At 40.6% G+C, this 27,705-nt stretch overlaps 1 protein-coding gene across 1 annotated transcript; it reads right to left on the minus strand.

Moving 5' to 3' along the window:
* Positions 1-919: 919 nt before the first annotated feature.
* Positions 920-27,542, minus strand: ITM2B (integral membrane protein 2B). The gene is made up of 6 exons (XM_063149303.1): positions 27,308-27,542; positions 10,485-10,613; positions 8,144-8,350; positions 6,077-6,187; positions 2,816-2,966; positions 920-1,646 (listed from the first exon to the last, which is right to left on the minus strand). The coding sequence occupies exons 1-6, from the start codon at positions 27,404-27,406 to the stop codon at positions 1,558-1,560; spliced, it is 786 nt and encodes a 261-aa protein (XP_063005373.1). The 5' UTR covers positions 27,407-27,542; the 3' UTR covers positions 920-1,557.
* Positions 27,543-27,705: the final 163 nt, after the last annotated feature.

Here is a 27,705-nt window from a genome sequence, read left to right on the forward strand (position 1 = left end):
GTACAAAGTCTCTTGACTGAATTAACCTAAGACAAATTATTTGGACACATATGGTGTATATTATTTAAAAACAGATTAAACAGTGCTTTGGGGTTTTTTTCAAACATGAAATTATTCTATAAACATTTCTACTTTTCTGATGAATCAATGCTCAAAATTTGGCCAGAAGAAAAGTCAGTTCCCATGTCATGGAAGTTGTCAAGGGGATCTAGGGGGAGATTTTCCAGCCTTGTTTTTTCTATGTTACTCCGTTTTTTTTCTGTCCTGTATTTTTTCTTGCATACAGCTTCAAAATAGCAAGTACATCTTACTCATCTTATACATCCTATTCTGCACTCTCCCCTAGAAAACCTGGCATTACAAGGATCCAAACTGTATTACAAAAAAATAAAATCAATCTTGCTTTAAGAATAGCAGTTTTAAGTGTAAATGGCACAATACAGAGTGGTATTGGTGATATTTGAGCGAGCCCCAGATTACCTGGTAAAGCTCAGTGGCACCAGGCTGGCAGAAGCACCACGATGGGGAACAAAGGGAATAGCAAAGTCCTGCAGGTAGTGAACCCTCCTGGCCCTCAGCTGGGCCAGCCTGACTCATGGCATATGTTGAATGATGCCCATCATTTGACAAATATGCAGGACAGGGATTTCAGACATTAACATGTTAGTTCACCTTTGGGTCTCCACTCTGATCATATGTATTGTGGAAATGCCCATTTAGAGTTTCAGCAAGCAGCATAGTCTTGCCTTTAATTGAAAAGGGACAGAAAAGCAGGTTTTTCTGTTCATATTTCATTTCTCAGCCATGTATTCTATCTTTAGAAACACCATTTCAAGTAAAATGCATTAATTTTAACTGTAGTCCCCTCTTCTTAAAAATAATCCAGTAATAAACTGGAATCCTGAAGAAAACACAAGACTTTTAGACAAACAGGTTTATAAGGTTTATTGTCCATTGCACATACATGGATTATATACAAGTTAGTAACATAAGTTACTTCTTAATTTTCTAGAAGATTGTTACAGCAAACGCCATTTTAAAACATCTACTCAGAAATCAATCTCAAAAAGGTAAATATGACAATATTTTAAGAACAAAACAAATTGCACTTGGTTAGGAGAGTCAAATACAGGTTTGTCTATATGCTGTAACAAACTATATAGCAGGTAATATTACAGTTAGAAGTAGCTCTTGCAGTCCATTTGTACATTAATAATTTTTTTCAATTTTACTTATTTAAAAACTGGTGAATATTTCAAAGATTTCTTCTTCTTCTTCCTAGTATTTGAGATTCACATGAAATGCACTAGCGACTAAGTCTTTATACAATTCCTATTCAAATATAAGAAGAACACCACACCTGAAAATAAGGAGAAAACTAAAACGTACTGATTTTACATGTATCATGAGATGAGAAGTATGGAACGTATGTTCAGCAAGAAAGCCCTGTCCACTACTTACAAAAAAAAAAGATTTTAAAAAATAATCACTGCACACAATACAAAGGGTGGGGTCATACTGTACTTTTTAAACCTCCTGTAACAGTACTATTCCTCATTACTGTTCACAGATGAGTGTTTCCATAGCAAACTTGTTCTCAAAGTGTCGAATCTTTCGGCAGTTGATGGCTTCACGCTTCTGAATTCCTGTTGTATTGGGAAAGAACAACAGAGTGTCAAGAGAAGAAGGGCAGAGGTACATGAGAGGCAGAAGTTTTATGTTTGCTATGATAAGATGCCACAAGAAATCAGAACTACCCCTCTCCAACCCTCCCCTCCAACAAAACACACACAGGCACACATTCAGATGTAGAAAATCAATTAGCAGGGAATGATCCTGAAAGTGTGGTGAACCAAATCCCAGTACTGGTTTAGTGAAAACCAGCCTGCCAAAACCCCCCACTGGCTAGTTTTTAACTCCGATCAGTTCCCAATCTCCCTTTCTGTACATCTGTAAAAATGCTTGTGGGGACATTTATTACTACAGAATAAACATACTAAATTTTTAATTGGATTTTGCTATTAAAACCTTTTCATTTTCAAACATCAATCTAAATTGCTTTTATAAATTGTATTTCTTCTCTTTGTTTTCCCAAGCAGTCAGGTCTCACAATATGACAGAAGCAATTAAACTGTTTTGGTGTGCACTTGCACACCATGTGCAGATTACACAACAAGAAATCAAACAACCTAAAAGCAAAAAAACCAAACCACCAAAAAGCAAATCCAAGTATCATCTGAATGCAAATTTTAAGGCAGTATTTAACAGCTCTTCAACACTTTTCCAAATAATGTTTTTCAGCCATTTTTCCATAAAAAAAGTACCAAGCACTATAATTTTCCTGTGAAGACAAGCTCTTATTGACATTTCACTGACACAAATAGGAAGACACGTAACAATGTATAGATGGCTTTAATGACAAAAAGAAGCTGCAATTCTGTATGTGGACTACAAAGCTAAAGCTTCTCCTGTATGAAAGATTTTTCTTTGTTTTGAGGTAGGGTGTGTGGTTTAGGGCTCAAGACTGAAGAATAGCAGCAATGAAAGCCTGAGCTCCAGAAAACACACCCATGCACACACCCACCCACACACACACAGACACATCTGGCACTCCTAGGTCACTGGGGCCTTGAGCACTTTTGCACCATGACACGACTTATTTGCACACCTACACAAGAAAATATCAGACACACTGAGGCCCACAGAGCTGGTCAGTGCAACAAGCAAGCCTTGCTTTCATTAGAGCCTTCTCTGAACACACTCAGGCATCACTGAAGCCTTTGTTAACGCAGCAGACCATGGGAGGAGGGTTTACCTTTCATGGCTTCCTTGCGCTGTAGCTTGTAGGTTTCCTTGCCGCGGCAGAGGCGGTAAATAAAGAATCCCAGCTGATCCACGTTTTCAATGCGATCAGTAACAATCATCTGCTCATGAATCAAATAGGACTGAGGCAAGTATGTTCCAGCCTGTTGAACAAAATCGTAACAGCTCTGTCAAAAACCATCTCTTTGTGGTCCGAGTACACAAGAAATGCTTTCCAGTGTTTTTCTTCAACGTATCTTTGAATTATTTAAAAATATGTATTATCCATTGACTTTCATTCTAAATGTGTAAACTTCACTACAGTACAGAAACATGTAACAATTACATGCAAAAAGGTCACAGAACTTCCATTGATGCTAACACCCACTGCAGGTCCTGCTACAGTAACATCAGCCTTCAGCAGGTTTTTTTTTCTAGCTGTACCCACTGTCACAGACCAGTTCTGAAATTATCATCCAAAGTTTTCACTTAATTAGTAACAGCCCACTAGACCTCAATGGGAACAACTCCCAAGCAGGAGCTGGCAGAACCCTGATCCACATGGAGATACTCCTGCTGATGAAGCAGGCCAGCTGCAGTACAGTCCAGCTGCAGTCCATGGGGTTGGGAAGCCTTAGACTTATTCACAGTATGGGTCACTGTTCTCAAACCAAAGCCAAGATGAGACCCTCTATCCCTGTAAGTCATTATGGTGACTTGTAAGTTATGTAAGTTATTATGGTGAAGCCCAAGTGGGACATCAGGTGTTCCAAGACAATACACTGAAAAAGGGGAGAGCCACAATGACATACAAAGGCTTTCCAAGCCCTCTCTAGACCCTCCAGTATTACTCTGCCACAGAGGAAATGATGGAGGAATCTGGCTCTGTGCACACCTCACTGTACATGGCTGAAGATGCACAGACTTAGCTGCCAGCCAGTTTTCTAACACTGCTATTAAATAATCATCCATTTTTAAAAATACTAAGAAATCTTGTTAAGAGTGGTTCTAATTTATAGCAGTGTAAAGAGGGTGTCCTTGCTTTTAAAAATAAAATGATCAGCTATTGTGAAAACAAATTCAGATTCTGTTGTGAAAGATCTCTGTATTTTTAGTGACAATAAACAACTTGAAATTTCCGCTGTGAAACAAGATCATCTTTTCAGCTCCAGTGACATGTTGAGAAGCTGATTAAATGCTATTATTCCCAGTAAAGAAAGGACTGCATAAAATTCACTTTAAATTTTGCATGAATGAATAAACTATGAATATTTTCTTCACTATATATTGTGAGGAAAACAACAGCAAGTTTTTTTTCTCTAAGTAACAGCTTAGCAAACATCACTCTCCCAAATTATCCCGCTCATTATTTTGTAATTAAATCTCTGCAAATCACTGCATCTTAACTCCTGGTCTCTCGACTCTCAGGAAGGAGTGCTGAGAGAGTGCCAGAGCACAGCACCCAGCACTGGCAGGGTGGGCAGCAGTGCTGAGGCCTTGGGGGCAGCCTGCAAGGGCACTCCTGGGCTCATGCCCTCCAAACCACAGGACCTCCCAGCCACCCCAGACCCAGACTTCTCAGCTCTCCCTGGGTGGGACAGGAGGAGAGGAAACTCAGTGCAGGAATCTCCTCTGCCCAGTTGCTGCAGGGGCAATTACCCAGCACTGGGATCCAGCATAGCCACAAATATCATCATTTTTGAGACATCCTGTGCACTGCGTACAGCTAAAATTAGCCAGTTGTCTCAGCAGCAGGAACGAGGTGGATGAGCAAATATATCTGGGTTTCAGTTTTGCTTCCCCAAGAAACAAAGGAGGCCCTTCATGTCTGCACACTGAAGCAAACTGTATCAATATACAGAAATGTGGAACTTTAGGCTAAAATTATGGTGTTTCTTAAACACCAGAACAGCCCAGAACTCCACCATGTACATAAAATGCCCTCTGCATGTATTTAGAGCTCATTTTAAAGAAACTAACACACTCATTTCCTACATTTTTTTGCTGGTGTAACCAGTGTGACTGCAGGTCAGTATTTGCTCACTTTATGTATCTGCAGCATAGTTTTCCAAATTCCAGTTACAAACATTTAGCCTGATTTTCTGTGACATCAAATGCCCACAACATTTGTTAATACAATGAGAATTAAGCAGATGTCTCATAAAATTAGGGCATCCACTGTTGGGGACAATGATCAAAATTGTTTGCTTTTGCACGGATTTTCAGTTAAATGTGTGATGCCTGGTTATCCTCTTACTTGTAAAGCAAGCATATTTGATTCTGTACTAATGACAAAGTAGGAAATTAACAGATTTTAATAGTGGAATTTGTGTGATCTAAAAATGGAAAGAAAACAGCACAGACAAAGTTAAAAAAAATGGGGTCACTGAGTTTTACAGACACCACATCATCCTTATGTACAGGAAATGAAAATGTGGTTAAATAGCCAGTCTCAATATAGGAAGGAAAAAAGCACTGAAGGACTTACTTGTGGTAAATTTTCACATGAAATTTATTTATACATACAAACCACTCAGAAATGGCTAAAATGCTTCCTGGAGTCCTAATTCCAAAGCCTTTTTTGAAAGAAGCAAACCCAAATATGATGTAACTGTTCTAAAGTTACAAAAGCCCAGTAGAATATTAAAACATTCTCCCCAAATCTTAGCCACATTTCATCACCTCTCTTCCCCACTGGGCTATTTTGCTGTTCTGTGAAGAAACCAGAAGGCCAGAACCCAAGGCAAATACTACCTAAATCAGCAATGGAAAGCACACATTATGTGCAGATCAAACACATCTCGTGTGCAGCACCCTCAAGCCCTGGATTGAAGTGGGGGCCAACCCCAGGCTTTAAACAATGCCCCTGTAAAAAGCATTTCCCAGGCTTATCTACTCCATGCCTTTCAGCTAACCAGTCTTAGTCCAGTGCACACATGCTTTACAGAAACCTCAGTCACAATGGATTACAAATTAAAAGCACAGACTACTATCAAAGAGTCCAGCTACATCACTTTTACATGGTTTTGTCAGCCAAATTTGTAGCACTAAAGAAAATCAGATTTTTTTGCCTTCCTCTGAATTAATGATTCCTTCATGATTGTAGATCATTGTCTAAGTAGGTTACAGACTTTTTTCTCTTTGCAAAGACCTCTAGTGATCATGTGCCTTTTGTGAATGTCGGAGTTCTGCAGAAGGGAAAAAAAACAAAAAAACAAAAAAAACTTATACTTGTTCCTGTCTTAACAACAAATTACTTATGATTTAATCATACCTTGATATTGATGAGCAGCTCCAGGAAATTTTTTGGTGGCATAACAACTGAAGTGTTCAGAGGAATCACATAGCACTTATCCAGGCTAAGGTCAAGATAGGCAGTGAGTCTCTATTGAGAAAACATTTATTTTAATCAAAAAACCAAGAAGATCAGAAAACTGTCAAACAGATGTTGCTGAACTGCTATTGCCTTGTGCTATTCTTCAAATTATTCTTTTGTTCACTGTAAAGTCTGTCCAACAAACTCCAATCTAAGGGCAAGTAAAAGTACAACCAAAGGGCAGCCTTGATGAGAGTTTATATTTTCAACAGGGATCTGGGCAAGGCAGCAGGTGATGAGGAGCTCAAATGCACCATGCAAGGATACTACAAAGGTGTACCTGAGCTGTTATGGAAACAAGAACAGTGTTCATTTATGCTTAGTGCCTTCATTGTGGAACAACAGGACAAAAACCTGGCTCTAATCTTCATGCTTTTATATTTTGTTATAGTCTAAAGAGGAAACGCTGCTGTAAGAACAAAACACAGAAAGAAAAAAAATTGCTACAGATAATGCAACAAAAGTAGTTTTAGGTTCAAAAATATGACTGACTTGCAAGGTTAATGATTATTCATAGTTGAATTATTATCTTTATACAGTACCTGAACTGCAGTATTTGCCATTATTTGATAAAAAGCTCAGGGAATTACCCTGATGAATCCTGCAGCTCTGTTCACTGAGCTGTGTTTTACTGCACCTGTTCTTGCTAAAGAAGATGTTATCTCTAGCTGCTGAAAGCTCTGAGGCTGTGTATGTATATAAAATACTGAGCACCAGGAGCCCAGCAGTCAAAATAATGCCAGGACAGCAATCATCAGTGCAGCTAATCTCATTACATGGAGCAAGTGCTATATCTATGGCAAATGACCCTTGCACTGACCTTTAGAGCAAAGCCTTGAATTTATTACATCCAAAAGTAAATTTTTAATATTATATTGTTCTTCCTTGCTTCTTAGATGCTGCTTTCTTTTTTCATTTTCTAGTTTTCCCTCTTTAGAGTCTTTATTCTAACTCTTAACAGAAGGTCCCTAAATATATTCTGAAATACTATTTGAATTACATAGCTTGAGCAAGCAATGTTTTCCTCCAAATCTGGCTATGAATATTTGAGAGATAGCACTTTAAACTCTGAAGTTTGCATAAAAAAATAGGACACTTCCCTATTCTTTTTCAGCTTAGCTTAAAAAAAGCTGTTCAGTGAAGTCTTCAAATGTTCACAGAGATTTAGCTTCCTGAAAACCAGCTGTACAACATTTCATTGCCATCAGACCGCTCCAACCATGCTGATACAGAAGAGGAAGGCTTCTAATTGTTCTGCAGCAGCTCTTAACTCTGAGAGCTGTAGCCCTGTCAACTGCCTTAACAGAAATTTATTGCCATGATTCCTATCAATCAAGGTTATTTCTCCAAAAAAGGAAGATAGCTTTGAAACCTTAGTTCAGTGTCTCTAGGAATCATAGTAGCCTGTGGTGCACAAAGAAATTAAACTTTGGCTTCCCGTGGCATCTGGAAAATGAGCTGTTTTCCATGGTCCTTCTGCTGCTGCTTTGGGGGTTTGAGCCATGCTAGGAGAGCACCTCCAGGAGAACACACCCAGTGACATCAGATGCAATCAGCCCCTCCAAGTAATGTCAAAGCTACCTCAGCCCTTTCCAAATTTCCCTTGGCACCACAGCAGCTGGTCAAATTCTGGCTCAGTGGACTGAGCAGAGCAAGAACAATATTCTTTTCCATTTCTCATACTAAGGAGAGCAAACAGATCCAAGGTTTTTCCCTTTCTAGAAACAGAAGTGTGTTTGTAAAAGGTGGCTTACACATCACCTGATGATGACTCTATCGTGCTGTACTTTATGCCCAGTTAATAACTGCTTGCAGCCTGCTGCTGATCAAAACATTTCTGCTGCCTCCTCCATCCCTCTGCTTCCCCCCACCAAAATAAATGAGTACATTTATCAGGATGACTGAGGGGGAACATTTTTCAAGTTTTAAATGCTTTCAATCAACTTCTTCAGACATATTTCTTACCCGATGGAAGTCGTGGACGATATCAGCAGGATCGCTATCAGCAAATTCAGGGACTGGCACACTGATAAACTCAACATCTTCCTCCTCCAGGATCTGAATATTTTGCTCAATTGTGTGGTAGCGAGCAGTCTGAGCCTCTGCCCCAGGCTCAGGTAAACTTAAGCCATCTTCAATGTACTTTATTCCACAGAAATACACGCCACCCTGCTAAAAACAGTAAACAACCCAGCAACAAAAATATCAGTAACGTAGAAGTTTAAAAGTAATATTCTCTGAAGAAAAACTTGTCAGACTAAATTAATTTTTTTGCCTTTAATTTGATTCATACACCAAAGCAGCAGCCAGTTGCTATCAACAACAGGACCATGGCTAAAACTTCAATTACACTCAACACAGAGGGAGTTCTTTGTTTAAATTCAAGGATCCCATAAAGAAGATTCTTAAAATCCAGTCTTCCATGTATTTGTAGAAAGACCATGAAGTTCCTACATCTATATGCATGTGTATTATTATTATTATTGTTGTTGTTGTTGTTGTTGTTTTTGTTGTTGATGTTGTTGTTATCTCACTGTAAAATTATTACATTTTAAGTCAAATCTAAACAGTTAAATTATTAAAAGTCAAAATTACAAATAAAAGCATTAAAACTGGTCATCCAAATCACCTTCAAAAAGCAAGTCTAAATTTGGTCTTGCTTGCAGCAGTGTGTTGGACTAGATGACATCAAGACTTCCCCTCCAAACTCAATTATTCTGTGAAGTTGCTTAGTTTTACTAGACTTCAAGAGTCTGGACAGTCAATTTCTAAAATACTTTTTGAACAGTTTTAAGAGGCAAAAAGGTAAAAAGAGAAATTGGAATAACTAATTTGTGTCCTTCTGCCACAGAACAGGTGGCAGGCTACCTAAGTTACGTGTAAAATACAGTTCTGAGTCAGAGGAAGCCATGTACCAAATTTACACACCAAATAGTTTTAGAAATATGGAACTCTGCATATGCACATGCCATCAATTTAAAAATTTCCATTGAAAATGTGTCTTCAGCCCAATGTCAGCTCAATTCCTGAATGTTTCCTTTAACGCAGATCTGACTCCTAACCAGCAGCACAGGTGTAATTCAATGGCACTTTCAGTTTCACCTCACTGGCAGGTGAAAGGTGGAGCATCCAGTGCTAAGCACGGGTGAAATGTGCATTAGAAATGCAGCCGGCCTTCAGCTCCTCAGCTCGTTAATCCACCCACCCCGATTAGCTGTGCAGTTTAAGCATCATCGTTTGCAACACTTACTTATCCCCTGTAAATTTGGTTAATGTGATAGCCAAATAGACTCCAAACTGCAAGTTCAGCTAGAATTTCTCAAGTTTAATGACTTGGCTTTCCACATTAGCAGCTACTAAAATGGGGGGAAAGCATCAGTCCTGCCATCAGGGATAAGAACGTGATTTTTTACCTTATAATTAGGTGCTCTAACCAGTGGGCTAGAGAGATTCATGTTTTGCTTACCCTCTCCCTTTCTGGCTCTGTGATCTTGCAACCCCAGCAGTTTCGGAAGCAGGCAGGGTGTGCTCCCACCATTTGGGCAAAAGCCTAGCACATCCAGCACTGCCCAGTGACAACTCCCCCCAAGGGAGACAGTATTTAACTCAGATCTCCCATGTTTCAGGTAAATGCTCCGTTTCCCTGGCACTGCTGCCTTCACAGAGCTCCTCTTGCAGCAGTGCTATTTGTTAAAAGACTGAAAATACATTTTGTTAGAGGTCTAATTTTGTCAGTGTGGATTAGACTTGACAGGGCATGTTTAAACCACAGTGACTGTGCTTTTCCCAAGTGCCCTGCAGGGCCCATATTTCTTATCCACGTGGAGGCTAGGGAAGGAGAGAGTCGCCACGGTGCTCTCACAAGCAGCTCCTTTCCTGCACATTAGCAGTGCCTCATGTGTTAGGAAACCTGGGATCAAACAAGGAGGCTTTCAAGGGGTTAATCCACCTCCAGTATTTGGCACTGCAAAAGAGAAAAGAGAGTAGATAAAAATCTGGGACACCACTGGGGCTCCTAAACCCAAGTCCTATTTAGATACAATCTTTTCTCTGCAAAGTGAGGTTTTCAAAACTGTTGCTCTCTTCTATTTGCCAGCTTCACTTCTGCCCTCCTCTGCTGATAGGTAACTTTAGAGAAGGTAAAACTCTAGCCTTTAGAAAACATGAAATTTTGGAAAGAAAAAATAGTTTACTTCCTTTGGTTTAGTCTGTTCCTCCTCTTCTAAATGTTAACACAGAAAGAACAGTCTGTTGCTCCTCTTCCCACAGCGAAAAACAGCCCTCTCATAATGAGTATGTGACTTACCTGGAATGCAAAATATTTGTACAGATAGGCACCACCCAGGAACACACCAGCCAGCATAAAGGCCAGTCCAAAGCACATGCACCAGCACCAGGCCCTTCTCTGTCCAACAGGCACAGCATCCTCAGGGTCCTGCAAGGCACCAGAGAGGGACCTTCAACACACTGTTCCCAGGCAGGTAAAAGAGTACATACTTCAGGCTCAGCAAATACAATCACTGCACCCACCAGAAAAGCCTGTATGCACATTAGCACAAGTGTTTAGAAACTTAGCTTATTTGGTAAAATTTAAAACAAGTCTGTTTAAGTTGAGCTTTAGTAAAACTTGTACTTTTAATGCCATTATCACTGACTAGATCAGGAGACTTAAGAGAAAAATGTAACAAAATCTCCTGAGATACCAAATAATAAACAGTGAGCCACTTCCCAGGTTGCAGACAGAAAAATATTCATTCTCAGGCAACCTCAATGCAACAACAGCAGAGCAAGGAAGTCAACTCAGAAAGGTCAGATTCTGTTTTACCTTAGTATATGCAATGTAAGTGAACCCAAAGAACCAACAAAATATCAAAGGTAGTAAGAGCAGCAAAATATATCCTTTCCTATGTTGTTCCATCAGAACAAAACAACCCTTACCACAACTTGGCTGGCAGAATAGCCACGGTGGGAATGAAAAAAATATAAAGATGCTTTGTAAGTTGTTGTTAAGGAAGCTTTCTGCTCTATCTGCTGTTCGTGTAATAGTGAAGGAATGACAGGATGTTTCCCCTTTAGGGCACTAGTTTGCATAACCATGCAGTCCCCACAGGCATCCTAAGCAATAAACTGCTGCTTGCAAAATCTTTCCTCTATCAGCCACATTACAATGCTCTCTCCTCCCCTAAGTGTTTGCGTAACTCATATACGAAGTAAAAAAAGAAAATAATAACAACGATAACTATAACGATAACAATAATTATAATATACTGATAAAATAAAAAAATCCAACTTTGAGCTACCCTGTTCTAAGCCAGGATAATCCTGGGAAAACATCTGAATTCAAATAAACACAAAGAAACTCATTACCCCTTTGCAACCACAAAACAATAATGTAGAAGGATGACGGTGCAAAATCATTATGACTGAATGAACAAAAAACCACCCAGAAAACTGAGGAAGAGTAGGACAGAACTGCTTGAGAAGGCTTTGACAGGCATAGTTGTTAGTCAGTGCTCTGTCTGATGTGCTGGGTCTTTTTGCTGCATTTGCTAATTAAGATGATACCCCACTTGAACAAAGTTCAGGTACAGTACCCAGCTGCCTTGGCCCAGTTAGGAAGGAATTCCCCTTATCTGGCTGAAGCAAGTCTGACACCAAATGGAAAGGGGATCCTCCCTGTAAATGGTGGGAGAAAGTGGCACTTCCTGGAAATGACTCAGCTGTTCCAGAGAAGGGTAAGTAGCATTTTGGAGGGACTTCTTTTCATTGATTACAGAGGGAAATTCCTTGGTTAACAAAGTAGGTACCTAATTCATATGCAGCTAAAATTAAGTGATACGAAACCCACCTTTACAATACACTGCAATTACCTTTCATACAGAAGTGGCAATGCAACTTCTTTCCCAGGCAACAGCTGCCAAAATCTGATTCGGTAATATTCAGAGTCAAACTGAAGATATTTCACACATTTTGTTTTACTTTACCTTGTTAAATACCACAGTAAATCAGATTGTGAAATCTCCATCTTTGGAGGTTTTCAAGACTCAACTAGAGAAAGCCATGGCTAATCTTGCTTTGGCAACCATCCTGTTTCTAAAGGGAGGCTGCAGCAGATGACTTCCAGAGGCCCCTTCAAACCAACACTTCTGGGATACATCACAAGGCAAAGTGAAATCAGCAAAATAACATTTGCTGTGGACTGAAAATACACAATGTAAAGACAAGAAACAACTTTTTAACACTTTAGGAATACCAATTATTTAAGGAATTCAGTGTAAAAAATTACAGGATTACTGGATGGCTGATTTTTAACCTGGCTCTTTGCAAAGACTGAGAATAGGATATAATACCCATACTAATCTAATTAACTCTCAGGTCACGTTGAGTCACTGTGGATTCTTCTATAAATCATCTCAATTATAAATCTAAACCAGGTAAACCAAGGATTTTTATTTTTATGTTGCCCTGTATCATTAGGTAACTATTTCCCTAGATATTTCAAAGCATATAGGACACCTGATTGAAACTTTTTGTAACAGCTGTACTCAAACCATTCCAAGTTAAAGCCAGAAAAAGGGACAGCAAACTGCCTTTGGGATACAATATCAAAATATTTCCTACTGAAGAATATAAACAGTATCTTTAGTCTTTCTTAGACCTGCTTTCATCCCCCACACCTTTTTAACTTCAACCAGAATTATCCATTAATGGAATAACCGCCTCTTCCATTTTTTTTTTCATTATTTTGTAAGTCCAGAAAGACAAAGAAAACATGCACCTGGGAAATGGTGAGGAAGGCACACAGAGTATGAACACCTACCTGGAAATAGGGGTTAATGTCAGATGAATTTTCCCCAAGCAGCCAAAATAATCAGAAAAAAAGAAAGTAACTTTTACTCTTTAACCATGCTAGGAGGAACCTGAAAGACAAGTTTATCAGTATTCTACCTTAAATAATTTTCCTTTGATATATGAGATGTAAACAATGGGTTTAATACAACTCTTTTATCCTTTACCACCAGCTAAAGGCTATCATTATTATTTCTGAAGGTGTCCCTTGTGGTGGCACGTTAAGCTATTTTGTATTTGTAGTTGCCTATCATTGATTTGTCCTCAGCCTGCCAAAAACAGCCCATTAAATTCACAGCAAGAGTTCAAGCCCAGTTTAGGCTCCTGCTTAGGAGAATGAATGAAAGCACAGCACTTCAGCACAGGTAGAACCTGAAACTGACAAGACTGAAAATATTTTATGCTACTGAAAGAGGACAAAGAATTGACTTCCTAGCCTGAAAATTCAGTACATTATTAAGCAGTTTAAAACCAGCTTAAATTAAAATATTACAAATAATTTACTGAAGCCAAATTACATAGGTAGCTGACCCATCGCTAAGCTCCCTGAGCTTTTGCACTGCTGCCATAACAGCTTTGTTTGGGCTGTATTGACCCAAAAGAATAATTTGTCCCTTGCTATAAAAATCTGACCCTCTGCACTGCAAAAGAAGGAAGTGCAATGGATGCTCACCCTCCTTCCAGGTGACTCATGTTCTGCAAAGAAACCCATTAAGTGAAAGCAGATCCCCACTAAGAGGGACAGTGCTGAATTAGCGCTTCTCCCCACATGGTTACAACTGCACTTTGTTCCCCGGCAGCAGCGCTGACTTCTGAAGCCAGAGCACAACATGAGACTGCAGCCTCAATGACTAATTTTTCTCTAGGCCAGCTTTCCACTGCCAGAGGTAGCTCACAAAATAAAGCATCATGTACTTGAGGTGAAGACTGACCTCTAAAAATACGCCTCTCTACTTCTGTGAGCAGTAATAAATAATTACTGTCCTGGTCCCCTTTTTTCCTCTCTTCTGCTTCATCCCTGCCCCATGTACTTTCAGCTCCCTTGTGAATCCTCAGCCTTAAGGTGATGCCACAAAATTCATCTCTGATGCAAAATGCCTTAAGAGGAACTGGATGCAGGCCCAAAACTGGCTTGTTTCCCTTGATGAGCTGATTGTTCTAATTGGAAAACATTTGATTAGCCTGTTTCCCATGCATAAGACATGAAACAGAAGCATCTCTCTGCCACTTGTACACTAAATCCTACAGTGTTGAAATTAAATGGTTCAGGACTTCCCAACCTGAAAAGCTTTAAGCTCGGCAGTAACAATTTCCTTTCAGATAGAAAAGAAGTATTAAATTCTCTATTATTTGAGACTAGCAATATTCAAATCTAGAGTCTTCTCACAAAGAAGTGACAAGTTGACTGCAGTTTTCAGAACAGGTCCCTTTATTGGTGACCACAGCAGTGAATGTAAAACTGCTCTCTGCCTTCTTACTAAAACCATGAAACACTTCTCAGATGGGAATGATACCACAAACTATTTATCAGAACACTCTCAACTACAGAGAGATGTGTACAAGAACATCTTTATGACAATTAGCATTAACTGTTCTGCTAGTTAATTAAAAAAAGAAAATACTAGTAAATTAAAAAAAGAAAAAGTTAATAACCCCATAAACCTGCAAACACTAGCAGTTATTAATGGCTAGTGGCCATATTTTCTCTTGCTCTTTTCAGTTCAATTTTAATGCTACTTTTTTTTTTTCTTTAATATATGCTGTATTTTAGAATGGCCAAATGCAAGTTTGGGGTAATATCACAAATGTATTCTAAGACGCTCCAATGCTGAGCCACAAATGTGTATAATTAGACTTGATAATTACTTAGATTTTCCCCTTGTGGCTTTTTGTACATAGTGGAATATAATTGCTTTAACATTATAAAAGTAAAGCACTCTATAAACTTACAAGGCATATGTCTAGCTCATATTAAAATGAGTGAGAAGATTATTAGACCTTGTTTTTTTGCAGAAATTAAGGACACATCTATCTAAACCAGATATGATGAACAAAATGCTGTGAGAAGTCCACAATACTGTATGACTGCTGGACAGCTATGCAAAAGATAATGTCCCAAATTTAAAAATAGATTAAGATAGCAATAAAAATAATTATGGGAGGGGGAAATGTCTTTTGGAATGAACAGTCTTTGATCCACAGAGAAACCAGATGCAGAGCATTACTGACTATTACAAACATTACTAAAAATGTCTGCAGCATAATACACAAAATGTCCATAATTATGCATGTGAGAATAACATCTATTACATATACACAAACACATATATAAAAGCTTACAGTTAATGTGGGTAAAACTGGCTGGAAGTTATTCAGAACAGTTTTTCCTCCGAGGTCCTCTGTGTGCCACTTAGCTCACATGGATGGACAGAAAACTGTGGGACAGACTGAGTTTCCTGAAGGCAAATATTGACCAACTGCAGCTGTAATTAGTGGAGTGGGAAGAAGGGAAGTTAATGACACTCCCTAGAAGTGTTTTTAATGAGAGAAGCTAAAAAGCCTTTAAATAAAATACTGACCAATGGCTGTACAAACTGAATTCTGTTGGTCAGGCTCGCCTGCTCTGACTTGTAAGTACAACGTCTGTAGAAAATCCTCACAAAAGAAAGTCAATTTAAAATAAACTTAATTTAGAATGAGCTCTGCATTCCTTCGATGGTATTCCTGCCTGAAGACTGCTCCAAGTCTGGTATTGTATTTATTACTTGTTGCAGATGGGAAATTAAGGCAGGCTTTTGCAAGACTCCTCACTTGGCAGATGCTGCGAATCAGGAAGGCAAGCATACTGATCTGCCTCTAAAACAGCAATTCTATGCTTACTAACAAAATTAAATTTAAATTTTAAGTACAATCATCTTTCAACTTGCTAGCTGGGAAAAAACACTCTATAAACAATAGATACTTGAGAGATTTCTCCCTTGTCCAGCAAACAAGCTGTGGCTGTTTATATGCAGTTGGTATCTGAACATGGCAACCCCTCAGTGCCAGCAGTGCCAGTTCTTCTGTCAGGACAGACAGGGATTTGTCCATCTGACCAAAGGCTCTCTGCCTAAAGAACAACATGAAAACATGACATTAGTTGTGCTGCTGTTCGCTGTAGTCACATAGCCTGAATAACCAAGGGGATAAATCAATTAGAATTATCCATTAGGCTGTTGGTACTATTAACCTCTTCTTCTATTTCTCCTATCTGTATATGGTCTTTGAAATAGTATTGTAAATACAAAATCTTTTAGACAGCACTAGGAAATCCAGAAGTAAGAAATTAAATTCCAGGAGCTTTACAAGTTCAAAGTCCAAGGTTGTTTTAATTGGTTGAAAGTTATCTTTGATGAAATAATGGGGGAGTTTTATTAAAACATACAGTGTCAGTCAAATGACTCATTTCATTGTTCAAACATTGTAACTATAACAGAATAAAAACATCAGTATAAACAGCCAGCTCAAGATCATCTTAAAAGGCAAATGAGAGCTGGTGGGCAGGAAGGTAGCTGCAGCTGCATGTATTGGGAGAGACAGAGGTGAAGAGAGAACAAAAGCTGGGAAACAGGCAAGAGTAGGGGAGAAAGAAATAAAACTCAGAAACATATTAGAACATGAAGAGTTCAAATTTTCTGCAAGAAGTAAAGGAAAATTACAACTGTAAAGTCAATGTTAAGGACAGAAATCAGCAGTTCATTCATAGCTATGTGAGAGACCACAAAAGCAGCATGTACTGAAGAGTAATCCAGCAACTCCCAACCAACATGAGTAATCCTGATTTACCTAAACACTGCCTTCATTTCTGAGATAAGAGACTGCAAACCCTGATGGCAGTCAACAATTAAAGAGGATAGGTAAGGAAGGAAAAAGCCTGTAACTATTCAAATTGCTGTTTTGGTTAAATTTTGGAGTAGCATTAAGATGAGTAGTTGTTAGCTTTGGTCTTACATGAACTAGAAAGTGACAGGGTACTTAAATGGCCTGCAAGTTGTATTTTTAGACCAGGTAAAGACTTCTTTTCAGGTGATTCACCTGCACTTTCGGCTATATCCTCATCCCAGGCTGTCTACAGCAAGTGTATAACTAACCCCACACTGTATCTGATGTTTTCTTCAAACTGTGTTCCCCAGATTGTTCCTCTTCTCTGTCCAATTTCAAGCTCTACCAGTTTCCTTCTCTGTGCACTTATCCCATGTCTATGTTCCCTGCATCTTTCCCCACCCAAAGCAGAGCTCTCTGGTATCTGCCACACACAGAGTAACTGGGCACACCTTATCTCCATTTCCTCCCTTCACCGTTGCACCAAGATAAACCACTCATCACCACGCTCATCATCACGGGTGAAGAGCAGCTGGGCCATGGCCACAGGACTTTGGTCTGCCACATCACCCAGCACAGCACTCCTGTGCCTCTTGGCCTGTGCTTTCACTGCAGTCAGGGCAAGGACTGCCCTCCTGGTCACCTTCTGTACAGCTATCAGCACCACAGGACCTTAATATCATCTTGTACTCCTACTGAACATGATGAAACACTTCTTTTACTGCATGACCCCAAACACTGGCACAGCTTGCCCAGGGAGATTGTGAAGTCTTCCATCCTTGGAGATACTCAGAAGCTGGCAGGAAGTGGTAACAAGCAACCAGCTGCTAGAGCAGGGGAGTTGGCCCAGATGACCTCCAATGCCAGCCATTCTGTGATACACATCTACAGTTTTTAAGTAACACTAATACTATAGAGGATGAGGATTAACAAACAACTCTAACCACTTGCTTCATTTAAGGAAAAAAAAAAATAAATCAGACTTCCAGGAGTGCTGGGTCTGTGCTAGACAAGTAATAAAGCTCCACACATCCTTTACTTCGCTTTGGAGTTTTATGATTCTTTTGCCTTCTCCCCACTCTCTGCCATAAAAACTTTAACAAAACCTACAACATTTGGAAAATGTCTTGCCTCTAAATGTCTCAGTGTGAAAATCAGGTTTATTAAGAAAATATATTAATGTTGCTGAATTTTTCTACATATTTTCATAAACTGGAATGACAGAAATTTGTTCTGCATTCCACACTTAAGTTTTCTCACATATTTAAAGGAAAGAGAAGTGTTCTGGTGCAAGTTTGCAAGTGATAGACCAAAACATGCAGGTGGAAAGCTTGCACAGGTATCTGGCAAGAGGGATTAATTTTTTAAACAAAAACCCTCAAGCTGAAGAAGTCATATGGGACGTTCTTCAGAATGGATTTGCTTTCAGAAAACAAAATCACCACACCCTTTACAGTTACAGAATACTGAACATGGCCTTTCATTAAACTGTCCATTTTGAAAAATGCTTCATTTTCAAACATTGCCAAAATAAACCCTTTACCTATCTGCACTTTTTGACCTACAACTGACTTACATTCTACCATACCCACAAAAACTACACTAAATCAATCTATAACTTTAATGAAGTATTTCTTTCATCTTTATCCTGAATGAGATCAGTGTTTGAAAACAGGAACTTAGAAGGTTCCTATTCCACTTTAAATGGATCAATACTAAATTATCTCTTTGACCTTGATTGTTCCAGTCCCTGTTTCTCCCTTACCCTGCTCAATTCTTAGATCTGAAATTTCTTTTTTTCTATGACTGCCTGATTCTCACCCATCAGTATGATGGAACGCTATGTGAATTTAACCTAGATTTCTCTCAAGGCTATTTTCCCAAGTGGCGTTGGCTCTTTCACCCAAGAGATCTCATTAGCATGCACATATGCACCACTGAGCCTCAGAATTTAATAACTCTATTCCCAGTTCAGCCACAGATGGTATGTCATCTCAAGCAAGTTACAAAGGCTGTGTCTCAGTTTCTCTCAAAAGCAGAATCCAGCATCACAAAACCCTCTTGTGAGGTCTGCAGTCCTGCTTCAAAGGAGGGTAGACTCTGAAGCCTGTCTAGGTTGCTCAGGGCTCTTGACCAGTCAAGGTTTGAAAACCGCTAAGACTGACACTTCAAAGCTTCTCCAGGTAATTTCCTCAGCAGCATTCAGTTCTCCTCAAGACTGAAAAATATTTTGCTTTTATCAGTCAGAAGCTCTCTTTTTTAACTTTATGACCACTGTATTTTCAGTCACCTCCCCAGGCACTGGGAGGCTGCTGTTAAGTCCTCCTTGCAGCAGTTTCATCTCTGGGTTGAACAAGCCCCACTCCCTTGGCTGCTCCTCACAGGGTGTAACCTCCAGCCTCTGACTATTGTGGCGGCCCTGCTGGACTCACACCAGTTTGTTGCTGTCTTTTTTGGGATCAGAGAGCTCTCAGCCTTCTGTGATGCCAGCGACTAGCATGCAGCTGAATGTCCACCAGGAGCCCTGGGTCTTTTTCAAGCAGAGCAGCTTCCCAGCCAGGTGGTGCCCAGTATATCCTGATGGTTGGGATGAGTCTGTTCCAGGTACAGGACTTGGCATTTGCTACTTCTGAAACTCATGAGATTTTGTTCAGCCCGTTACTGTAGTCTGTTGAGGCTCTTGTGAATGGCAGCTCTGTCCTCAAACACATACACTCTGCTAATGCATGTATTAGTGAATTAGAATGCATAGTACCTGAACAGCAAGCACAGTTCTCTGAGTGGAAACCATTCTATATGCAAATACAAAATAGCATTTAATTGTGGCAGTTATGAGTATCAGCACAGGAGAGCTGACCTTGGAAGGGTACGTTTAATTATGCTCTCTTTCTAGACAAAACTGTTGTAACAAACTGAAGAGAGAGCTGCAGTGCAATTACACTATTCCAAGTCTGAAGTGGAGCACACACTCCAGCGCCCAGCACCTGGCAGCACCACACCCTGCAGGATCCCAGACCTGGCCAGCGTTCAAACACCTCACCAAGAGCTTCCCAAAACTGCTCACTGCACTGTGCAGCAGCCTCTGAGTCGTTTCTGGCCTCACAACCTTGCAAAGGCTGCTGCATTTTCAAATGTGTGAGTGCAAGGCTTTTCTATTTCTGTGTAGGCTTTATCCTTTAAAATAAATAAATAAATAAATAAACAGGCCTTAGTGATTCAGCAACTATGTGAGATCCACCCCAGAGATCACTGACCCCTCCCAGTTATGATCTCTCCAGCCTCCTCTTTTTCCACAGTCATTCCACCATCTCATTGTACCCACAAAAGAGCAGAAAGCTGCCATCAAAGCAGGAGTTTGCTGAACACTGGAGTAAAGACAACCACAAATTAACCAAGGACTTGCATTCAAGGAACTCTACTGTTAAAATGCCTGTGGGTTTTATTTTTATGTGTGTTTATATATATGAAATTATATGTATTGCATACTTAATAATATATCAACTTTAGAAAAATTTAGAAAAATATTTGTGTACACGCACACACACACACTGACACTACATGGAAAGGCCAAACAAGATACCAAATTTTTTTTTTTGCAGGATCTCTATACTAACTGTTGGGCAAATATGACTTTGGCATTTTGTCATGATGAATTTTGTACAGCTGTTGCACAGAGGACCCTTGCTTGCAGATGACACATGGATCACACAAGAAGGACGTAGTCCTTTTCTGTAAGTCCCTTGTGGTCCAAACCCTACCTAGATCACATGATGTCTGCCACCAAAACCATTTCTGACTTCACTGCAGAGCTCAATCTTATTAATTATCTCATTCCTTTGGTTTACCACATCTGTAAAATTAGGACAGATACCCGAATTTTATAAATTAGCATGCTTTTCATCTGTAGATTCAAAGTAATTTCCACTGAGGATAAAAAGCAGTACATAAATAGTAAGAAAATGAATGTTGTATTATTCATACAGATCAGGAGACTAAAAGCAGATAATGCTAACCTTTGTCAATCACAGCACAAGGGGAGAAAGGGGAGAAAAAAATAGGGAAAAGAAAAAGGAATCTGTGCAATAAGCAACAAAACATATAATCACTTATTACAGCTGCAGTTACATTTTTAAAATGTCATAATGTTTTTAGAAGTACAGAATAAAGAATATTTAAAATTACTAGGACTTTAAAAGGCAGTGTTTGTGTTTGAAGGTATTTCCTGAGGGTCACAGAGAAGGCTATTTTCTTTTTATGAAGAGCTATCTGATGCCTGTAGCTACTGGCTACTGGCTAGAAAATACATATAAAGCTGACAAATATTCCAAAACCACAACTGCAGAACAGTTACCTGAAAACATTACTGGAGGTAAGTATGCTTACCATTCTTACATACCCCCGACCCCAAAGACTATTAGCATCAATATTTACTAAAATGCTGATAAGAAAAAGAAAAAATCAGGGGAAAAACCCAGATAAATAACAAAGAAAATAGATTTGAAAATAGAAATTAGTCTATAAAACCACATCTGTTAGGTTACATTTGCAGCTGCAAACACTTCATTAAAATACTTAACAGAAGAAAAATATAGATACACATTACATTTCAAAATTAAACTTTCCTTGAAATACATGTTCACATGTTGGATTAAATATTCATTATAATGGAATTAGTCAAAACCATTTCCCTTGAAAATACTGCTGATTCCAAGAAAATTTTCTTTCAAATGATTTTCACAGGGAAGCTCAGCTTCTCGTTTTGATCCCCATCTTCAGAAATTAACTAATTTAACTTGATCTTTCCCATTGAAAAGAACCTTCATTTCAACAGCCTCTGTTTAAGTGATATTCTTCATACTGCTACGCAATGTTAATATCTAAACTAGTTTCTTGAGGCTTATCAAAAAGAGTATTGCAGCACAGAAAGACAGGAGTGAACATAAGAGAAGTACTTCTGACATTTACTGTAAAGATACATTACAGGGCAGGATAGTTTTTCTAGATACTGCACCAAATAAAGCATCATCTAATTACAGACTCTTCCATACGATGATATTAAGGGGAAAACAACTTCTCCGAATACATTTTCAGGGCAAGGGGTCTCAGCCAAGTGAAAGTTTGGGAAACTGAAGAGAAACTATTTAGAACTGCAGAAAGCATTCCCATTGTCTCTGCAGTCATCCCTGCACTGAGTTCACACGAGCTGTATGGTGCAGCCATCAGCTCTCTTGCTCGGTCAGCCAAAAACATGAATGATACAAACAACTGACAAAGCAGTTATCACAAAGGTCTGGCAGAATACATCCTGTTTGAAACATTAAATATAATTCTTCTGGGAAATGGTTCTATTTCTCAACCAAAGCCCTGTGCTTGTTATTCAGGTCGGGAGGTTATGAGAGACAGAAAAGGAAGTGAGATACAGAGAACTGACAGAGCTCCTCTGTCCCACAGGTTCGTGCCCATTGCTGGGGGTTGACACCACCTCCTCCAGACCACATCTTGGATTTTGTAATTCCAAATCCCTAAACTCACTTAAAAATAGCAAGAGGTTGTCAAAAGAGCACCACAAACTTTTAGAGATCTTGGTTTTCTAGTATTGTCTCAATTGCTGGCAAGCCTTTAAGGAACAGCTTTAGGAGCCAAAAGTCTCAAGGCCACAGTTACCTTATGTTCAGGAAGCTGCTCTACTTAACCAGTAGCACAAATTCATAATGTAAAAAAAATGCAGGGGAAGGTATCAGCCACAAGGCTTCTTTTCTTAGGAGAAGTCTCTCATTAACAACACAAATTTTGTTCAATAAAACTCCATTTACCCTAATTTATCTTTTTGGGTACCCATTAAGTCAAATAAAATAACAGAACAAGCCCTGGGTACACTTTGTGTCTGAAACTGAAGGGTTTTCATCTATAGTTTGGTGGATTTTCATTAAAATTTCAGCAACATCTGGGAGAAGAGGGAGAGAATTTGCTCTATTAGGATTTTTTTACTTCTGGGCCTCTTTTAAATAATCATGTCTTAATCTCCACATGCTCTGACAGATAGCAGAAGCTGGTTGGTTTAATGACCTAGTTGCATCACAGAAAATAGAGGAAAATACAAAAACTGCTCTTTCCCCAATGGCATCTGGTGTAAGGCCTACAGAAATTTGGCTGGAGAAAGCCTATAATGGGAATATGGAAACTCCTGAAAGAAAAAAAGAAATGAAAACCAAACAAGACAATCCTAAACCACCCAGCTACAGGGATGTTCCATAAAGAGGGAAAACCTGCTTTCCTAACAGCAAAATAATAACCAAACAGCTATTATGACTATTTTTTAGTGGATACAGTAACTTTTGCATATATATATATATATATATTTAACACCAATTACACAAAATCTGATGGTTTTTCTGCATAGCAAAATCGCATTCACTAGTTGTTGCTCATCAGTACTTCTTAGGTGGATCCCTTCATTCTGTGTTTAAAAAATGTCTATTTTAGTATGCTTTAGCTAAAGTTAAGTGAATGATTAAGCTAAAGCAAAAAAAAGAAGGTTAATTTTAAAGGTCACAGTAATAACGTTCTTATAAGGAATAAATGCAGAAAGCTGCTGCTTTTAAAATTCTTAACATTTACACTTTCACATTGAACTCTCTGCATATGCAGTTACCCAATGGTCAGCCACAATACATGTGTGAATCCACAACTTCTGTGCATAAAGCTGGATGTGGTAAATATGCACCATGTGGAGCACCCCAAAAAGAGAAAAATAATTTTAAAAGGTTGCCACTGAACCTGGCAGAATGGAGCAACAGCCCCAGTCACTGAGGGCAAAAAGATTTTTGGGAAGGCCTAATCTACTGAAAGGCCTTTATAAAATGTCTGAAGACTTCAGCTGTGCTCAGAACCATCTTTGGCTCTCCAGAGATCTATTGTAGGGAGAAACATTAAAAGACCGCACATTGTTTGTTTGTTGGAAACTGGGTCATAAAACACCCTATTATAGAGACAATGAGCAAAATGGAAAATGAAATGTGGCCTAAGACCCTTCACTGGGAGTATGCTGTATTTTGGCTGAGAATTATGGCATAGAAGTACCACCCCAACAACAGAGTTGTAATGGCTGCCTACAGTAATTATGGAGACACTTTCACTACATGCCATAATCCTGAGCAGTGATTTATGCAGAGACAGGATTAGCACTCTAGATTTTTCAAGTCCTTTTTAAGTAACAAGATACTCCAAAGCATAAGACCACTGCCTACTGCAAAACCCTTTTTTGAAGACATTGTTTCTGTGACACATCCCCTACTCTTCTTGCCTCTTCCTGTCTCACCTTCCCTGATTAATTTCCGATTAGTATCTGCATCAGAGGTTATTGGGCAATTTCTGGGAAAATCAGAGTATTTCTATGCTGTGTCATCAGCATATTTTAGCTGCAAATGCTCTTTGCTAAGTCCTTGGAAGATTATGTATTTGAGAGTAATCCTGCAATGGCAGAGCAGCAGTCTTCAAGGCACTGTGCTAGGAAAAGCTGCAGAATGAGACTGTCAAAGAATTAGCCCAAAAGCTCATCTTGTGAATTTTTATTTTCTTGACATTTCAAAGCATTTGGCTTTATTCATTAATCTCAACTAGTTTACTAGTATCTCTGGCTCAAGTATTTTTAAGTTCTTGGTAATAAAATTGTGATAGTGCAATTCTGTTGAGTCTCTTCTTAGGGTTTTCTCTTTACTTCAGTCCAGAATGCCTTCCAGGACTTTGTTCATAAAAGAAAGCTTATAAAATGTTGCAATATTTTTCATGTTTACACTTGTGATCCAGATCTAATTATTTTCCTAGAGAAACAATGTAGGAGAAGGGAAAACAAACTTCCCATATATGCTGTTTTGGAAATGTGACCTTTTTCAGTCTACCAGAATTCTTTCTTTCAATATACATTCCCACACTGCCTCCAAACCTCACTTGAAGCAAAGGGTTTTCCAGCAGCGACGTGATGTGAATAATGCATTTGTCAGATGTGGTTTATTTTCTCCCCTTTCCTCCAAAGAGCTGCATAGGCAGCTGAAGTTGTGGATGGGTGGGGGAAGATCTGTTTCTAATGCACTTGTATTCGAGAAGGCGAAGTTCAAAGAGTGGATCTTGCACTTACCTCAAACGTATCAAGTTTTACAAGGGCCCTCAGTTCCTTTCCACCCACCCCCCCCGCCCAAAGATCTGAGAATAAGCTCCCAGACTTGAAGAATCACAATACCTCCAGAGCTACATGGCAGTGCTTGTTCCACTACTGTTAATCCTGCATGGATTGCATGGCCTGTTCTACAAAAACTACAGACAACGCTACTGTACCAGATCTGCTTTTATTGATGCTTTAAAACACAAAAGCCCAAAAAAAAGCTTACTCGAGAATTTTGCACACTGTTAGGTACAGGTCTGCAGATCTGCAGACAAAAGATAGAAATGTGTCAAGGAGAATGTCAAAGACTCATCCCTCAAGAGCGCTCGTTTGTTTTTGGAATTTTCATCTGTACTGAGCATCCCCTCCCAGCAAGCTATTTTGAGAGTGTTTCAAGCTTCGTTCAGGCATGTTCATCCCCTGACAGCAGTGCAAGAACTTTTAAGTAGCTACTGTGAGACCAGACTGCCTTTTGACCTGGTTAATAAGTGTTTACAAGTCTCATTTCTAGGCAAGGAAACCAAAGTTAAGGCAGATCTTGTACGTCATCCTCAGCTGCTAGAATTTGCAGCTCCACATTAAGGAAATCATAGCCAAATGACATGCTTCCGTCAGTATCTGGACAGGGTCGGGAGGATTTGTTCCCCAGTGCACAATTAGCCAGACGTATTTTGTTTGTTTAGTAGCAGAAAAACAAGCCCAATTTGGTAGGCTATCTGGAAACAAACATCATCCAGGGCAGGTCTGGATTCCGAGGTAATAAGAAAAACCCATTTCTGGAACATGTAGCTTGAGTTTGTGTCTTGCTTATGCGCTTGGTGTCACACTGACCACCAAATCTGGGGTTAGGAAGGAATTCTACAGCTTAATGTGGGCTCAGGGAAGCCACTACTTCCTAGAGAATAGCACTCCTCTGGGAATACCAGCACCCAATGGGTTTCATATAATTGCAGGCAATCTGAGCAACAAAACTGTCTCATCTGTTGTGGCACACTGTTCTAGAGACTTAAACACTGGTCAGTTTTATCTGAAAGGGCAGTATGCTCAGAGGAAGTGTGACATTTAACCACTTGCTGTATCAGGGAGATGTCACCAGAAGCACTTTTCTGGTTCTCCTCGGCTGTGAAATGACAGTGGATTCTGCAGGTGAGGAAGCTGGCCCCATCAAAATCACGGCAAAACCTGCACCAGGGCTGGACTTCACAAACTGAACAGATACTGTCTTCCTATGCAGAAATTCACCACAAAGATTTAGGAAATTAATAAACACTATCACTTTTGAAGAGCCAATCTGGTAACTCAGAGGCCCGATGAACCAGAGACTGTGAAAGCAAATGAAAACAGCAAGACACTGTTGTTTATGTGCAGTTGGCCATTTTTCAAGTTTTCGTTCCCTTCTGAAAGAGCTTAGAGCAAATTACACTACTCCGAATTAAAAACTGGTTTTGATTACGGAAGCACAGAAATTGCAACCAAAAACCTTTATATTCTATGCAAAAAACTTAAAAAGCCGCTGCTGTTTTTTCTCCGTTGCTGTTCGCAGAGGGGAGGCGACAGCAGCGCCCGGAGTTTGGGTGCTGTTCTGGGGCGGGGGGAGGCAGCTCTTTGTTCCTTTATTTAAGTTCCGAGGCGAAGTTCTCCGCACCACACAACCACCAGGCTCTGCGAACACGCTGCTGCGGCAAAGCGCGGCCGAACCCCCAACTTCACCCTCCAAGCTCTCCCTTGCCCCGCAGCATCCGGGGTCCGGGAGCTCGCCAGCAGCCGGCCGGAGGGAACGGCAGCGGGGGGAACGGCGGGCACGACCCGCCCTCTCCCCACACAGCAGCTCCCACCGCCGGCCCGACACAGCCAGGGCGCTGCGGGAGCGCAGCCGGCCCCGAAAGCCGGGGTGGCCGCGGTGCACGCGCTGCAGCGGCTAACAAAAAAACCCTCCAAAACAAAACCCCAACAAAAACCCCCAACCAAACAAACAGAAAAACGGAACCAGCACAGAGATCCCCGGAGTCGGCAGAAGCGGAGCCAAGGAGCTCGCCCTGTCAGCCATTTTAGAAGCGTGAGCCGATGGGGCGGCGGGGCGCACCGCTGCGCAGCCTTCCCCCGGCCCGCCCGGGGGCCATCGCCGCGGGCAAGGGCCGTACAAAGCTCGGCAGCGTCCCCGCCGCGCTCCCCTCCCCGGGCTCCGCGCGGAGCGGAGCGAAGCAGAGCGGAACGCCCTGCACCGCCGGGCCCCGGAGGGTCGGTCCCCCCGCCGCCCTCACCTTGGCGTCCGGCGGCAGGATCAGCACCTGGCTGTTCTCCTCCTCCTTCTTCGCCGCCTCCTTCTGCGCCAACGCGGAGTTGAACGACACCTTCACCATGGTCGGTCCTCAGCAGCCCGCACGCAGCAGAACGAGGACGAGAAGCAGCCCGCAACGGCGGAGCTTCGCGGGCTGTCCCCTACCTTGCCACCCCCTGCTGCTGCCTCGCCGCGGCTGCCGCCCCCGTCCCCTTGTCAGGCGGCTGAGGAGGAGGAGGAGGAGGAGGAGGCGGTGCCTGACAGGGCGGGCGGAAAGAGGGGAGGTGGTGGCAGCAGGGCCTCGCCCTCCGCCCCCTGCGTGCCCCGGCGCGGCGAGCGGGGCGCTCCGGCCGGGTGGGGGTTCCCGGCGAGACGGTTCCC

The sequence above is a fragment of the Melospiza melodia genome, chromosome 2 (genome assembly GCF_035770615.1).
Source record: "Melospiza melodia melodia isolate bMelMel2 chromosome 2, bMelMel2.pri, whole genome shotgun sequence".
Taxonomy (NCBI): domain Eukaryota; kingdom Metazoa; phylum Chordata; class Aves; order Passeriformes; family Passerellidae; genus Melospiza; species Melospiza melodia.